The sequence below is a fragment of the Perissodus microlepis genome, chromosome 7, assembly GCF_051167445.1.
Source record: "Perissodus microlepis isolate ML-2025 ecotype Zambia chromosome 7, ASM5116744v1, whole genome shotgun sequence".
In the NCBI taxonomy this organism is placed as follows: Eukaryota; Metazoa; Chordata; class Actinopteri; order Cichliformes; family Cichlidae; genus Perissodus; species Perissodus microlepis.
Window position 1 is genome coordinate 59308393 of NC_140467.1, and position 17442 is coordinate 59325834.

General features: G+C 38.9%; 1 protein-coding gene across 3 annotated transcripts in view; it reads right to left on the minus strand.

Moving 5' to 3' along the window:
* Positions 1–1889: 1889 nt before the first annotated feature.
* The window catches only part of mical2b (microtubule associated monooxygenase, calponin and LIM domain containing 2b), a 62986-nt gene continuing 47433 nt past the window's right edge, over positions 1890–17442 (minus strand). For all 3 annotated transcript variants that reach the window (XM_084936299.1, XM_084936298.1, XM_084936297.1), the window contains 12 exons: positions 14745–14897; positions 13038–13094; positions 10635–10756; positions 10269–10493; positions 9912–10087; positions 9430–9797; positions 8442–8515; positions 8231–8320; positions 5059–5152; positions 4447–4555; positions 4298–4371; positions 1890–4217 (listed from right to left, as the gene is read on the minus strand). In XM_084936299.1, the coding sequence (XP_084792425.1) occupies positions 3997–4217; positions 4298–4371; positions 4447–4555; positions 5059–5152; positions 8231–8320; positions 8442–8515; positions 9430–9797; positions 9912–10087; positions 10269–10493; positions 10635–10756; positions 13038–13094; positions 14745–14897 (1763 nt within the window). In that variant the 3' untranslated portion in view covers positions 1890–3996. The remainder of the gene's footprint in view (positions 4218–4297; positions 4372–4446; positions 4556–5058; positions 5153–8230; positions 8321–8441; positions 8516–9429; positions 9798–9911; positions 10088–10268; positions 10494–10634; positions 10757–13037; positions 13095–14744; positions 14898–17442) is intronic.

The window sequence follows — 17442 nt, forward strand, 5'->3', positions numbered from 1 at the left end:
ACCGCGGGAAGTGGAACAGGGTCCAACTCGGTCTAGAGCTGTCCTGGGAGCAGCAGGAGGTGAAAATAGGAGGCAACAGAAATAGATGCAAAGGACCCTAAAAGTGACCTCGTTATAATTAAAGCCCTTTAATTTTTACTTGGGGTTTTCTAGCTTCTCAAAGTTACCCAATAATAAACAAACAGGACCCCCTCCCCCAACCCCCATAAGGACCTTTTCTAAACTCTTTTTGTCTGATTAATTTTTTTTTTTTAAATCTTTTTATTCCACTCACTTTATTCTTTTGTTCAAGCCTCCAATTAAAGTTTCTTAGCGATGTCAAGTCCACTTTCTTTAAGAGTTGTCCACTATACTGGATGGCGTACAACCACTGGTTCCTGTGTAGTCTCTTACTGGCTGACAGTGGTTCCTGGAGGTTGCTGCACCAAAAACCACCGTTGCTCATAGTTTTTACTAAATGCAAACAAGAAAAATTAAATTGATGGGACGTGGTTGACCTTGAAAATAAAAGTTGAGTCTCCACAGTGCAACCAGTGTGTTTCAAGACTGTTTGTGTTGCACTTTTTTATAGTTTCGCTACAGCTTGGAGAGTAGCCGGCCAGTGTTTGTAGAACATTTCCATTCAAAGCACAACCACAGCAATATGCTAGCACCCACACCAATCACAAGTATGTTTTGTTAATAATATCAAGTGGCTGCCAGAGGGTCTGTAAGCCTCTGTGACTGGGGCTTTAGCAATTATTTTCCCAGCAACTGCCATCAAGCTCCAGCAACCACTCACAACCAGCGTTGGTCAAGTTACTTGAAAAAAGTAATCAGTAACTAATTACTGATTACTTCCCCAAAAAAGTAATCCCGTTATTTACTGATTACTTATTTTCAAAAGTAATTAATTACTTAGTTACTTTTTAAAAACACGATTTACAACCTGAATAGGTGATAAAGCAATAGATCTTTCAGCCCAATTCTACTTTTTCTGCATAATCCATCATACAAAATGTAATCAAATGGAAAAGTCTCTTTTTTTTAACTTGTTTTATCAGTTTTAATCTTTTAACTTTATGCATCAAATAAAAATTAAATTATATGCAACATTCTCTGACTTGAAGAAATTAGTTTAACATTTAAACATATTTTCTGCACATTCCAGCACATAAAATAAAATATTTTTTGTGTTTACACTCAGTCTTTCAAAAAACACAGCAGAAAATAAAAAGAAGTTTTCTTCCCACGCACAACGGACGCTAATGTTTTTGTCACTTTTTATGGAATCAAACTCAAAGTAAGGTCAGTACTTCCACGCTTTAAACGCTGTACGCTCATAGTCTCTCTGCACTCGATATATTATCCATTGTTGATCTGCACACAGCTGTTGTCACCAACGTCGCACTCGCTTACGTCATTGTCATGAGACGTCGCAAAAAAAAATCACGGTTTTAGTAACGCAGTAACGCAGCGTTCCTACAGGAAAGTAACGGTAACCGTTTTTGCGATAGTAATCCCTTACTTTACTCGTTACTTAAAAAAAGTAATCAGATTACCCATCTCTGCTCACAACAGGTAGGGGAATACTAATTTTTCCCTCATGACCAATGGTTGGCAGATGGTTGGGGACCAGTCTCTAAGCCTGTGTGGCTGGGGCCTTAATCACTTGATCCTACATTGTCACATGTCCAAAATGGCAGACAAGTTAACATCATGTGGTTAGTGGTCATGTGTCTGTAAAACCACAACAGCATTCCAGAAAGTTGTAGCATCAATGCCAAAGAAAACTGAAGCCCAACAGCTTTTTAAGACTGTTTATATTGGTCTTTATGTTGTTAAGCATTAAGAAATAGGTTGCTGTTACAATCAACAGAGGAAGACAAACAATAAAACAGTACCAAAAATCCAAAAATTCATTTTTATTTAAGATTCTTTTTCATTTAAAACACTCAAAGCAGCATAAAAATAAAATATGAAAGTTTTTTGATAAAGAAAACCAAACTTACTCTGATATTATTTAATTTGCATTCATTTGTTATAATTTGTTATTATAAACAAAATAACATTTAAAGCCCGAGGACCGAGAGAATAGTATGGCAGTTTGCATCAGCATTAAAATTCATGTAAACACATATTCATCTTTTCATGAGATGACATTTTGATGGCATTTTGACTCACAGCCCTTTACAGTGAATTGCAGACAGATTCACAGTAGTTAACAAAATGATGAATCCACTTTGGGCACGCTGCTTTCAGGATGTCACAGCTAGTGGTATGCCTTACTGGAGCAAGGCCAGAGATATCTGCAAGTTTCAACAAAAGTACATGAGAACTCCCACTCTGTGGACTTCCAGTTTTCTACATGGCGGTTCAAAGATAGTCCAGAATGAGTGAAACTTTAGACCAAAAATTTAATTTTGTGGAGTGAAGATTTTTCCTCTTGACATTTTCTTTATGCTTGTGATAAAGGGGATCAAGAAGTGAGTAAGTTTTTAGAATAGTCTCGATTTCAAATTGTAATAAATTACCTCTGTGTAACACTTGGGGACAACAAACAACATTACAACACTGACATTTGAATTTCACAGATGAAGCAAGCAACAGCAGCTGGTTTCTAGCAGCAGTTTCCTGATACCAGTCGTCTTCCTCAACCACGATAACCATTTGATTCTTAAACACACAGCTAGTGAATCCCATGTTAAAATGTACATTTTTACAGCAATAAAAAAACAAAACAAAAATATCTGGTTACAGCCTCCTGTTTTGGTCTTCATAGAAGTTTCTTTAATTTAATACTAGAGAGGGTTGCAGCTGCTTGCATTGCCAGGTGTCTCAACACAGGAAGCTGCCGCCCATCTGTGTTTGCTGGGCTTTACCTTCTTTAGTTTAAGTCTCGGAACTGGACCTCCAGTGTTTGTGCTGTCGGTGCCTTGCTTACAGGGTGGTATAGTCTGTCCAAGAAGTTGGTGCTTTAGTTTTGGTGAGTGAAATTCAACCATTGTATTTTTCTGTTACTTAGCACTAATTAGCTTCAAGTCTGACAATATTAGGCTAATGAATTCCCACTTCAAACAAGATCACGATCATTTTGGTTCCAAAAATTTACACAGTGGTACCAAAATGCTGATTTTGAGAATTCAACACGAGGAGTAAGCGGCCCATCCATTTTTATATACAGTCTATGCTTTTACCATTCACTGTGGACTGTCTTGCTACTGCTGTTTGCTGCTTTTTTAGCTGAACTCCAGCCAACTGTACAATGAGACAAATAGGAATGGAACGGCTCCCCTAGATCATCTGTGGTTTCAGTCTGTGCAGCAGCTCCATGGCAGAGGATTCCATTTCTCTGGTGTTAATTAGTGCCTGAGCATACATACAAATATATTTTATTTGATCCAAAAGAAAAGTGAATAAATTTAAAATATGCACAAGAGTTTACAGTCACAAACAAGGCTGCACATAAAGTGACTCATAGTGAAATACTTAAAGCATTTTTCTGGTTTTATAACAATTCACGCTGTGCAAGAGCCTCCAGAAAAACTTTTGACTCCTTCCATGTGCTATCCAGTGAAGATACAGTGTTACAGTAATAACCAATCTGTCGCAACAAGTCCACTCTTATGGCTAGCAGCCACAAATAAGGCAGTTTGGTTTATGATGAGTGCAGGCATTCAAGGCAGTGGCTCACATTATCAGAGGTGGTTAAGCATATCATACATCAAGTTTCAGGTCAGTATCAGCATGGGACATTGCAGTTACACTTCTGAGTGTTGAGAAAAGTTGGCAGAAAAGTTATTAACCCTCGTGGCTATACGGGAAGCCACTATCTAAGGGTCAATTTCTATTCTTTCTAACACGATCAAGTCTTACAATCTTCGTCAGTGTTTCAAGATTCCTTCAACATTTTTCAGACTTATAGCTTTGCAAAAAAAAGCCACAAGCAAACTATTGTGGGAACCTGTTTTCCTTCTAATCTGTCCTCTTCAGAGTGAGATCCTCGGTTTTCAGCCATCACTCCTGCTTCTCCTGGCCCCAGCTATCATCCATGCGGGCCCAGTGGAACTCATAGCCCTTGGAGAGCACAAGGCTCTCGAGGTCCCTGTCCTCAGCCCTCTCCTTGAGCCTCTGTTCCTCCAGAATAGAGACCAACATGTCTCGTTTCTCCACTGTTCTCATGATCTCTGCGAGGATCACCTGTTCCTCCTGCAGCTCTGAGGCACTCTTCTTTGTATCTAAAAAGAGCAGGAGGAAGACAGAAATAAGAGCATGCTATATTATATCAGACTGCAGCGCTGTGTGCTCAAGGCCGTACCCTCTACTGCCATTTTGCGTCGCAGATCCTGCTGCAGCCGACTCTGTGTGTCCTCCAGCTCCAGCTCCTGAGCGCTGAACACAGAGGAGAAAATAGTGAGACCTCTACATGCGAGAAAAGGGAATTGCTTTCATAATGCATTCACTTACAAGATCATGAGTTCAGACTCATAGCGTGCCAATCTGTTCTTCTCTAGGACGAGCTTAAACCAGGACTGATAGAGCTGGGCCTCGTCACTGTCGTCCGTCTGAGGAGATTCTGTAAAAGGGAAAGAGGGAAAGATGTAGGGAGGAAAAGAGAGGTTTGATAGGGATCAAAAAAGAAGAAAGACATTTCAGAATTTATATCAATTATTTAAAAACCACTGCAAGAAAAAAAAAAATCAAACTTCAATGACATACACATCATGTCACAGGGTCATATACTATTCACTGGAACACAAACAGAAGCCTGTATTGTAGAAAGATGAAGCAACAATAAAGTCCCTAGTGTCTATTGTGAGCACAGCCATTAACCGTATGTAGAGGCTTTTAACCAGACCAGGATTACAAGGCAGTGCTTTTCTCTAAATGGTCTGAGAAGTATGGGCAGTGCAATTAAACAGAACGAGAAGGAAAAAAAAGAATGAAGCTTTCACTGTGGAATTCCATTGAGCTGTATAGTAGAGTGAATCAAGGTGTTATGGTACAGACTTCTGTCAAATAAAAGCAGCTACGCAATGCTGAGACTCACAGGTTTGTAAGGCACTGGTCTGAATGTACCTGTTTCTCCTCTTATGATCTTTTCTATGGCCACTCCTCTCTCCTCCAGGTCCCTCTGCTTTTCTCCGACTTCCTCCAACTGTCTCTGGATCACCTGTGCAATGCAACGACGTCGCCGTATGACACATGTAGTTAGATGTGATCAAAGGAGATTAATCAAGGGAGAAATCGTTCTTTGAAATTTCTGCTTTCCCCTCCATACAAAGGATCTAAATTGATTTGTGGTGTTCACAAATAAAATTAGCCCTTCTTTCTCTGAAGTGTCCTTGTTATTCTGGGTAATTCTGAGAACTTGTAATGAACAAGTTTAAAGGCCCTATTTCTTCAGTAGAAAACACTTACATGAATCATTCGGAGTAAGAGATTTTTCTGCCGTTCTTTGTTTTTGTTTTTTTTTTATAAATGCAATTTTTCAATTCTGTGAGCACTGCAAACAATGTTCCATTTACCATCCTTGTAATGGGGTTATGGAAGAAATCTCAGAGACGGATATCAGCAGGGACCGTCAGCAGTGAAAGGAATATTGTGACATTCTTTGGGAAATAAACAAGGATAACAAACTGAAGGAAAAACCTGAAGCACCGACTCTTACAGTGAGGAGTGCTTCTGTTTGTGAAAGGTCACTGCAAATAAACATTAAGCTGGTCATTTTTATCCTTTGATGAAACATTTCTGTCACGGTGGGAGTAGCCTCTTCCCGGGTGATGATGCCCTCATCCATAGGGCAAACAGACTCCCTGAAAGGTTTGATGGAGAATGGAAATGTTTGGGGGGACGTGTTAGACAGCAGTCTTCACCACTATAATAATAATAATAATTATGATGGATTGCATTTATATAGCGCTTTTCTAGACACTCAAAGCGCTTTACACTTCCACTATTCATTCACTCTCACATTCACACACTGGTGGATGCAAACCACTAACACACACACACGAATATCTTTGGGTATTTATCCGTGTGGTAGAGCTCAGGAGACGTGAAGAATCACTGCCAGGAAACATTGACGTCTGGTGTCACATGGTGGCCCACTACCTTATTAACATATGTTATATTGATTTTTTTCCCCCCCAATTTGTTCATGCCTGTGTCCTTTTATATAATCAGATGCATATATATATATATATATACACACACATATATATATATATATATATATATATATATATATATATATATATATATATATATATATATATATATATATATATATATATATATATATATATATATATATATATATATATATATATATATATATATATATATATATATATATATATATATATATATATATATATATATACACATATATATATATACACATATATATATATATACATATATATACACATATATATACACATATATATATATACATATATATATACATATATATATATATATATATATACATATATATGTATATATATAGATATATATATAGATATATATATATAAAAATATATAAATAAATACTCAAATAGCATCATTATTAAATTCCTTTAGAGCGGCTCCATTTGTTACTAGTCAAAGCATTTTTCCATAGTCTGCCCTGATTTATTCCTTTTCATTCTTTATGGCCCAAGAACCAGCTGGGGTCATATGTGAAATGAGAAAATTGTAATAAATACCACACCCAACCACCTGAAAACTGGTTGAACGCGAGCTCTAATTATTTCTTCTCATGGTTGGATTGATGGGGATTTTGTCACAACTGATTGGATTGTGAATGCAGAAAAGTGCCATCAAATTTTGATCCACCGTGCAATGCCATCTGAAAACATCTGATTAGCAACAGCTTTGTTTTTCAGCATGACAATGGTCCCAAACACACTGGCAAAGCAGTAAAAGCATGTTGGGACAGAAGAACATACAACAGAACACCACGAGTCATGGATGGGCCTCCCCACAGCCCGGATCTCAACACTATCAGAACCTAACATATTACTTATGTTAGGGGGAAACTGGCACGGGGTATTGCCATCCTGGGGAAAACAAAGCAAATCTTGGATCAGAAAGCACTGCACATATTATACTGTGCTTTACTACTACCATATATGAGCTATTGTGTAGAGGTCTGGGGAAAGGCATTCAAAACACATACAAAAGTAATACACAACCAATAACCATAACACAGAGAAGAGCCATTAGATTAATAAATAATGCAGGGTACAGGGACCATACAAATGCACTCTTTATCAAAATGCAAGCCATAGAATTTCAGGACTTGGTGAAGTTTAAAACAACACAAATAATATATAAAGCAAGAAACAAAATGCTTCCAAAAGAAATGTGTAAATTGTTTATAGAAAGAGAAAGGGGGGAGGAAATGGAATTTAAAAAAACAAAGTGCTAGAACAACTTTAAAAAGTATGTCTATCTCAATAGTGAAGAAAGTAACAACATAAACCAGTTTAAAATAAAATATAAAAAAAAAAAACTAATTTTAAACAAATATAAGAATGAAGAAAACGGGGTTGAAATAAAAATGAACTGAACTGAACTATTCAAGCAGTTCTAACGGTGAGGTCTGAATCATCTGGACAGAAAATGGGACTAGGACTATACAATGAAGACTATAGAAAATGCAAGAAAGCTGCCAAAGAGAGTTAAGACTGTGTTGATGAATACAAGCAGTCATACCAAATATTGATTATCAAGCTCAACAGAACTGCACAAAATCAGTTTTAGACTTTATATTTCTTTGTATGTTTTCACATGTTTAAATAAAATCAGTGCACCTACTTCTTATTATAAAATTAATAAGAAACGAGGGGTGGCTCAACATTTTTGCACAGCACTAAAGATATAAATGTGCTCATAGACATAAATGAACTTTTGACTACAGCAGAAAGTTGAAACATAATAACACCTCTCTGTTAAAGCCAAAGGCGGCGAAACAGCCATAACTGCTAGATATTCAGTGTCATCAGTGTGGGCATACTCTCAGATACAAACATCGTGGATCTTTTTGAGCGAGCAGCAAACCTTTGTACTTTAAAAGCATCAGGTAAATATAAAATGTATAACTATGACTGGTAGCAAAAAGCTCTTCAGTCAGACACACGTTAGGGGTTTTTACATTTTTGTCAGGTCAGACCAATGCACAGCTTTCCAGCACAAATCTCTCTATTAACCACAGACTGAATTTAAAAGGAAATTACGATACCTGAGCTCTGTGAAGCCTCTTTAGCTGTTCTCGTTTAGCCTGTTGGGCCACTGTCTTTTCCTGCTTCCTCCTCAGTTTCTCTGATTGCAGCTGGGACAGGAAGCGTGGAACATTTCACAAAATGTACACATGGAAAAAACCAAAAAACAAACCCAGTACACGCGGGAATAACTGGAATGTGCCGTGTCTCACTCAACAGGAATGTACAAACCTTCTGACTGGATACCAGGTTTTCATTTTCATCATCACTTGAGGAGGGCTCCTCCAAATTCTGCTGACTGGATGCTGGATATGTAAGAGTGAAAAGTTAAAAAGTGAGGATAATTAGAAACTCTTATCCTTTTAGATTTGCAAGAGAAAAAAGAGCCTTTTTGGATTATACAGATAAACTTTAAAAGTCAGCATGAAAAGAATGCATTTAAGGTTTTTTTACTATGATAATCCCATGGATGAAAAATTCTAGGTGTTCAGAAGCCTGCACTCCAAACACAAAAAATTGGCTCCAAAAAGTATGGAAACCATACAAGCATGAAGCAAATAAGCAATAAAGGGGGCCAAAAACCTCTTCCTTCTTTTCAGCAGTGGATACTGAAATTAAACATGGCAAGACTTTTAAATAAGGAGGCTTGAAATTGCTCTAAACCCTCAATTTCAGATGGCTTTCTATATTGCTGGAGCTGTACAACACAGAGCAGAGGAGCTTAACGTGGTCATCTCAGGCACACAGCTCTGAGTGTGGGCAGTAAACCCCACCCGCCCGCTGTTTGAGCCTTCTGTCTATGAGGGGCAGCCAATTACAAGAAAGCTAGCCTAAATGGAGGGTGGTATTAAAGGAAAAGGTGCTAAAGGCTTGTTTCACACAGTGGATGACCAGATGGGCTACACTAAGGGCTAGGGTGTGCGAATCATGCAAAACTACTTTTATTACACCCAGTAGAGAAATCAAAGACCTAAAAATGAGGAGAATAGATCCCCTTTAAACCTCAAAAACACACGTTTAGTAAAACAAGGTCCTTTGATTCTGTCTGGAGGGTTTTGTTTAGTTCACTTCTCTGATCATCAGACATTATTGCAGTTGCAGCTGCCCACTGACCTGAGTTAAAGTGTGGAACTTGTAAATTGGATCACATCCTAGTATTGAAGTTAAGGGCAAAAAATCCAGAGGATTTAAAGCACTGTTACAAACAAGCTGCACTAACCTTTGTTTCTGAGGTTAGAGAGGATGTTTGTGATTTCCTTTTGAACCTCCTGGTCTTTCCCTTCACTCCCAGACAATTCCCTCTTCCTCAGCCTCAAGGAAGAGAACAAGTTGACCCTTTTGCGTGCAAATGGGCCAATGTTATCAGCGAACACCTCTCCAGAGTCTTTACGGCCCTTTAAGGACACCTGCTGCAACAGGGAAGGCAGGTCCTGCCCCGCCCCCCATGGATCTGCCCAATGAGCTTCACGCATGTTGGCCTGGTCCTCTCGGGATGACTCTGGAGCTATGGCACTAAAGCGTGAGCTAAAGCCAAACGCTCCCTCGGACATGGGCCGCCGTTTGCGGGGACCGTCGTGTTTAGGTCTCCTGTTAAAGCAGAGGAAAAGTATCAGAATTTAATGTGATTTGAAGCCCATAGAGAGCAGTAGAGAAGACAGCTTGGTTTATATAACAGCAAACGATGAGCCAAGTATTTTATACATTATGACTGCAGTGTTGGAGCTGCTGAGTTGATTGGTCCCGCTAAATGTCCTCCTGAAGGCGTTGGCTATAGCCTGGAAGGCTGAGGGGGATGAAGCTGAAGTTTGGCTCGGAGAAGCCTCCCCGCTCTGGATCGAGTTTCTCCGAGGCTCATCTAGTTGTGCCTCTGCCTGTACCTGATAAAACATGAGAGGAGAGGATAAATGTATTCAATATAATGTAGGATTAATTCCTCTTATATCTCTCACATCACTGTCCGTGAGCCATTCTACATAGCATAGAAGGAAAAGATGAGAAAACTATCTTTCATATCCAGGCTCATCTTCTCTCAGGTTAATAAAAAGATCAAGTCTCCACCTGGTCCTTATGTTGTGGTGCATTTTCGGTGGTTGTGCTAACGGGAGTTTCCTCTGGGTTGACCTCCACGTCCCAGTTCAGAAGCTTCTCTTTGGCAGAAAAGGACAAGGCCAAGCGTTTCCTTGGCGTAGATGTTCTGCAGACGGCCGAGCGCTCCTCACTCGTCTCATTTACCTCTGGAGGATTCAGGGTATCCACTGATGTTTTGGAACTGCTGTCCGAGTGCTGAAAGAAGAGCAGAAAATAGTCTTTTTGTTCACACTGTGCAACATCAATGAATTACACAGACACCCTTGCTCTTAGTAATAAGATTCCTTAAAAACAAGACCGTTCTGTTTCAGTGAATGTAAATTAGTCATAACATACAGGTTGTTTTTCTGCTGAAGTGATCTCCTCATAGTCAGAGTCGGCTTCAGGGACGGTATCAGGTCCGTCTTTGTCCAGCTGTGAGCTTTTGGGATAGCGCTTGATGAAAAGCAGAGGGAAGGCTACATAAAGAGACACAACAGGGAACACTTTACAACAAAAAATATGCAAATACTGCAACCATTTTTCTGTTACCCAGCAACTATTAATTTACCTGAATATAATACAGGCACGAAACACTGTCTTTTTTCTTTTAGGTTCAGCATGCAAATGGAAAATGTGAAACACATCAGACATCAAAACTTCAGCTTCACATTACTTCTTACATCTTTAAAATGTGAATGATGCCACTGAAGTGACTGACACAATTCAACAGGGTTCTTACAGCTTAATGCAAGTTGTATGAATTTTAACACCAACTTTACAATATCCAGAATTAAAGAGAAGAAGTGCACCAGGTGGCAGCTCTGAAATAAAGCCACTGTTAGCAACCACAATAAGCAGATCCGAGGTAGTGCGCTAATCCAAAATGGCTGATGTTTTGGCTTTCTTATCTGAAATGTATGCAAACGTATGGGCATCCTATGGGATTCCACTGCAAAGATTTCCACTGTGCACTTAATACAGCACGCCTCTTAAAGGGTGGCGGGTACCAGTTCAGTCATGCAGCAAAAACTTGGTTCAAAGTGCAATTTTCTTTCAATCTGTGCAGTCAGTACAATATGATAAATTGACCTGCATTTACACAATGCTTTAATCATAGTCGCTCACACACTGAAGGGCACACGAGGAGCAGTTTGGGGTTCAGTATCTTTTCTAATGACAGTCCTTGGAAAAGATCTTGAATAATCAGACCCCGACTTATCTTAAAGACCTCATATCACCCCAATAGAGCACTTTGCTCTCAGACTGCTCTATTGGGGTGATAAGACTGTTGGCTTACTTGCGGTTCCTAAATTTTTTAAAAGTAGAATGGGAGGCAGAACCTTCAGCTTTCAGGCCCCTCTTCTGTGAAACCAGCTCCCAGTTTGGATTTGGGAGACAAACACCCTCTCTACTTGTAAGATTAGCCTTTAATCTTTCTTTTTTGATAAAGCATATAGTTATAGGGCTGGACCAGGTGACTGAATCCTCCCTTAGTTATGCTGCAATAGTTCTGGGCTGCTGGGGGACTTCCATGATGCACTGAGTGTTTCTTCTTCACTCCTTATGTGTTTACATGCCACGCTACATTTAATCATTAGTTATTATTAATCTCTGGCTCTCTTCCACAGTGTCTTTTATCTTGCCTCCCTCGCTCAGCCACAACCGGTTGTGCCAGATGGCCGTCCCTCCCTGAAGCTGGTTCTGCCAGAGGTTTCTTCCTGTTAAAAGAGGTTTTTTTTCCCCCACTGTCGCCAAGGGCTTGCTCATAGGGGGTCATCTGATTGTTGTGGTCTTTACCTTACAATATAAAGCACTGCTGTTGTGATTTGGTGCTATATATTATTAAAATTGAATTGAATGGAATAGAGTAATATTTAGCTTTGTCCAACTCACAGCCAGTCAGTAAATAATTTCAAACCAGTTAGTTTTAAATTTTAAAAGTCCAGTGTCTGACAAAAGTATTAATAAGTATGCTAAGATATTACAATTCAATTGAAAGATTGATTTAAGAGATTTAACACAAAGTAAGCCCCTTGTTTCTGTTAAGACCTTTTCGTAAATGTGACAAATGAAAATACCTGCTGCAAGTTATTTTTAGAAACCTGTATCTTAGGGTTCTCTAACTAATGACAGATTAATGAGTACAAGTGTAGGTGTGTAGTCTTCAAAAGCAGTGTGAGCCAAACCACCTTGAAACAGGTGGCAGATTGAATAATGCTAAAAATATATGTATGAACTGTAAGCAGCCATAACAACAAAATTATCAACCTGACACATAAAGAAGGAAAACTATTTGTTTTCTGAGGATTTGTCAGTCATGGCTGCAGTTAGGAGGAATACTGTCTGTCCATCACTCTGCAGAAAACAACACACAGCCCAGAACACTACAAAGTTGGGAAACAGTGACCTCTAGTGTTGAATACATTGGATGACAGTTTATCAACTACATAAAAACCACAAGCCTACAGTAACTGTAATTGGGCACTTTCCCCACTAACATCTGGTTTGTCACATCACGTTATTTGTGCACAGATATTGTAGAGTGAAATGTTTTATCAGTAACAGCCTGCACTGTAAAAACAACTAAGTAAAGTCTCACAACCAAACTATTAATAGCTGTCAGACAAGAAACAAGTTTTCGGTTCTCATTGAGACGACGACGACAACAACGACGACGACAACGACAACAACGACAACGACAAGAAGATTGATGATGATGGCAGAGGCAAGACCGGAGTGAAAATCTGAGCTACTCACTTGCTCGAATCTTCCGCTTCCATCTGTTGTTGTGTTTGTGTTTGGGGTTACAGTGATCTGCAAAACAAGGGAAGAATTTCAATAAGTTGCAAAGGTTAACATTAAGCAGAAATGAATTAAACACAGAAAAAATGAAATGAAAGCTGATTAAGTGAATGTGGGGAATGCTGTCAGGTAAGAATTTGGTGTGGAACAGATCAGGTGTGGGTCACATGAAAAAGCTCATCTCACCAGGTAAGAAAAAGAACATTTTAATAATAATGTGCGACATCATTTTTGAAAAAGTTGGAATATGGTGTGAAATGTAAATCCAAACAGAATGCAATAATGTGAAACTAATTTAAAGGCATATTTCACAGAAAATAGCACAAAGGTAATATATGACATACCATTTGTAAAATATGTGATATTTTAAATTTGAAGCCAGCAACGTGTTTCTAAAAAGCTGGGAAGAGCTTTTTCATGCATTCCTGCAAGCCTTTGTTTTGCTGTAAAGGAAACACATTTTCCTTCTTTTCTTTATTTTAACAAAGAGCTTCTTAAACAGGTGGAAAAATATCCATTAGAAGTGGTAATAAATGGATTTGAGTGATATCTCAAGCACATCTCATGTTGCAGGTGTTACTTGTCCTATTTAAATAGGGAAGAATAGTGAAATTGAGATGTTCTGTATTCTGCTTTAGAATCTCTTACTGGATAAGAGGAGATACTCTGCGAATACTAAGAACCTCAGCTTTAAGAGTTTAAGAGTTTGCAATGTTCATGTGGAGAAATCTATGTAGACCAGAGAAGAGAGGTTATATTTAAAAAGGTACAGATTGCTCAGTGACACTTGATGAGCTGCACATTTAAAGATTGCACACAATGTCATCATTTTTAATCACGTGTTGGATCTGTATATGATGCGTTTTGATAAATTGTGTTTTTTCATATTGTGAAATGTCTTGCGAAACAAACTAAGCACACCAACTTTATGTTATTCAAACGTCGCATGAAAATTCTGGGAAGTTTTGTGCAGGTAAACAGCTTAGTTTGCAGGACTGTGGTGAGTTTGCAGTAAAGCCCTGTGTTGGACTGGTAAGGTCAGAGTGTTGGGTTACATCAAGTGTAGCACAGATTCATTTACATTTAAGTTGATGCTTGGATTCATTCACTGAACTCAGTCGTTATAACAACTTAACGTCTGGTGTAAAGACAATAAAATGGAACAGAGCTGAAACATCTGCTTACATCTGGTTGAATTCAGTTGTGTAAATCCACAAAGAGTGTCTGCACTCACGTAATAATATTATATTGTATTATATTAAAAAAGCAGAAAGTCCTTTTTCACTTTTACTCGAGCAACAAAGTTGAACCAGTGCTTTAACTTTTACTGGAGTATTTTTCAACACACTTCTACTCACAGTATGTCTGTACTTTTCCACCCCTGATGTGGACAGACTGTTACAGTGGTGTGGGACAAAAACTATAATAATCAGTCGCACCCCTGTCTCCCACACATAACCGGAGGAGGGTCTCCAACACAAACAAAGTAAAGTCACGAGTTAGAGTTCAGCCAGTTTGAGATTCTCCCTCAGGGAATATCATGCTATGAATGAAACAACAAACATAAACTTTGGGGATTAAAAAGCCATCCGAGCAGCTGGAAATCGTTGTTTTTCTCCAGCCTACCATACTCATTTCTTCAAAAAAGAAAATCGCACTGACCTTTGGAAGAGTCCTGGCTTTGACCTTTTGCTGCGGCGGTATCTTGCGTTTTGGGTTTTACTAAACAGGAAGCATCGTGAGCTTCCACTGCCACATCCACATCGTCGGGAACTTTTTTATCAAGCGGTTCAGAGAGTGAACTGGAGGCCTCGTCTGCAAGTAACAACAGTATGCAGCCATTACATTCAAGTTCGTGTTAAACTAATCAGTGGTACAGTGTTATTAAACGGCGCGTTTCATGCTTGTGAGCTTAAGAACTTCAGCACAAAAAGTTGACAGTTACAAGAACTGAACTACTAGTCCTGCACCTCAAAGTAAAGATGCTAGGCGCTAATTAAGCATTGCAAAATTAAACAGAACTATTCTTAAATTCAAGAATTTAATCTGAACCATATTTTGGCTTCTTAGGGTCACAGAAGCTGTTTAAACACACAGAGTGAGACGAGTTCAGTCAGACAACCAGAAATGTGCTGCGTCACACGCACAGACAGTCGTGTTTGTTTAAGCTGCATTTTCCCATCTCTCCCCAATTTCTACATGCAAAATATCTACGTGGACTGTTGAGCTCGAAGCTTGAACGACTAACTACACAGTGCTGCTGTAAGAAGTAAAAGGTAAAAGTAAAGGTGAGTGGTCTGACTGAACTGCAACTTCACAGAAAAACCTTCATTTCCATACAGGCATTAATAAAATACACAGTCACATATTCATGAGTACTCACAGAGTAACGAAGTCAACATTGTACAGAAGGGGATTCCACTTGGTAACAGCAAAGAAATGAAAAGATGTCGGTATAACCACAGGTATAAATGGGCCCTTAGATCTTTTTCTTATTTTTAACACTGATAGCACCAGTTATCCATTTTTGGTTTGGCTCAAAAAATTTACTTGAAAGGTTTGGGATCAAGTGAAAGTGAAATAATAATAAAAAAAAAAAACCTTTAAAGCTAGGATTCAGAGATGTCAAATTTGAAGGAAAGGACAGAGAAGACCCGCTAGCAGAACCCATGAGAAAGCTAACAGAAGATTCACTTCAGTTCTGTTTAGGTCTTGAGCTTTTTCCAATTATATGCAAGCTTTTGCATGAAGCCTGTTCTTCCTTGTTTGCCTTTACAGTTATTATTGTTATTAATAGCCAGCATTTTTTGTCACCTTCTCAAAAAGCTCAAGTTAATGGTTAACAAAAGCTGTGATCGTGAACATGATTTGTGTGGGTGATGTTAGCATAAAAGAAAAAAAAAGATTTCCTATAAAAGAAGTTGTGTTTGTTTTTTTTTTTTATTTAACTGCTCAATTATGAGACAACCCGTTCAACTGTATAGCGAAACTTGACCAATTACAACAAATGATGACGCGAGTAATTTATGCAATCAAACTGATTTATTTTGAAATATATTTACAGCTTATAAATATCATAAATTAGCATTTTTACAGGAATTCTCAATGTGGAAAAAATAAGGCTGGAAGGCTGCGTTGAGATAACATAACTGCATAACACAGACAGTACAGCCACAAGAAGGTCTGTGGCAGTGTGCAAAAAAACCAAAAAGCTGCTACTGGGCTGCTTCACTCCTGAGCAAAGACTAGGAGGTACATGAGAGGGACCTGGAGAGGGGCTCTGAGGGGGGGAGGCTTCCTTCTGAAACAGAGGGAACCACAGACAGACCACAGACATGTGGACACGTGTTACCGTCGAACGGGCCTAAGAAGAAGGGAGGCTGCTGCTGTGTTAGAGAACAAATCAATCCAGGGGCATTCACGTCGGTGCTTGGTGTTAGAGCAGTGAGGGACAAGCAGAGCACAACATGAGCATTACGAGGGTTAGCCTGCGCAAACTGGCTAAAAAAGGTGCTACATATGCATCCGTTAACCATAAGATTATGAAGTTTAATCCAAGGTTTTTAAAAATAGTGGACCTGCAACATTAACCTTTATATGTCCCTTCCCTTAGGTGAACAAATCCAATTAAAGCACTAAAAAATAAAAAGGTTAAATTAGATATTTCTATGTATCCAAAGTTTAAATACTTCAAAAGAGCAGGTAGGAGTCTGTGTCAAACTGATACAGTCGGCCAATATCAGCCATTAATCCTGAAGCTCCACCAGTACTGGTGTCCGTTATGCTGCATTATCATATGAAAGCTTTGGTATCATCACACAGTGATCTGCTCTCTCTGCACCGTTTGAAATTTCTCTCAACACTTTCTGCAGCACATGTAGCACCACGGCTGAGCAGAGAGTCAATCGCCATGCTTCAGTTAAATTTCTGCCTCGTTTGTGAAGTACAGTGGTAGAAAGTTGAACAATGGCCCAGCACATTTAATGGGGACCAAACATCGGACACAAAAATCCACCACTGGTTTAACTCTTATATTTATATTGGTCAATAGAAGGCTACATTAAGTTTGCTTATTTCATCTGTAGGCTCTGTGAAGAGAATCCCTCCAAATGTTGTTGGTCAGCTGACGTCAAAAACCAATAGCGCCATCCCTAGATCCATAGACTGTATATAAATGATGAAAGCATTTTGTAAAGCTCAAACTGAACATTTTTAGCACCTTTTTAAAACCAGAGTTCACAAGCAGAGGGTGGCACTGCACAGCCTGCTAGTTCTGGACACTAAAATATGAAAAATGATCACACCTTCATCAACTATAGCATGCGATACGTGTGGTTCATGCTGGTTTGTGCTGGTTACT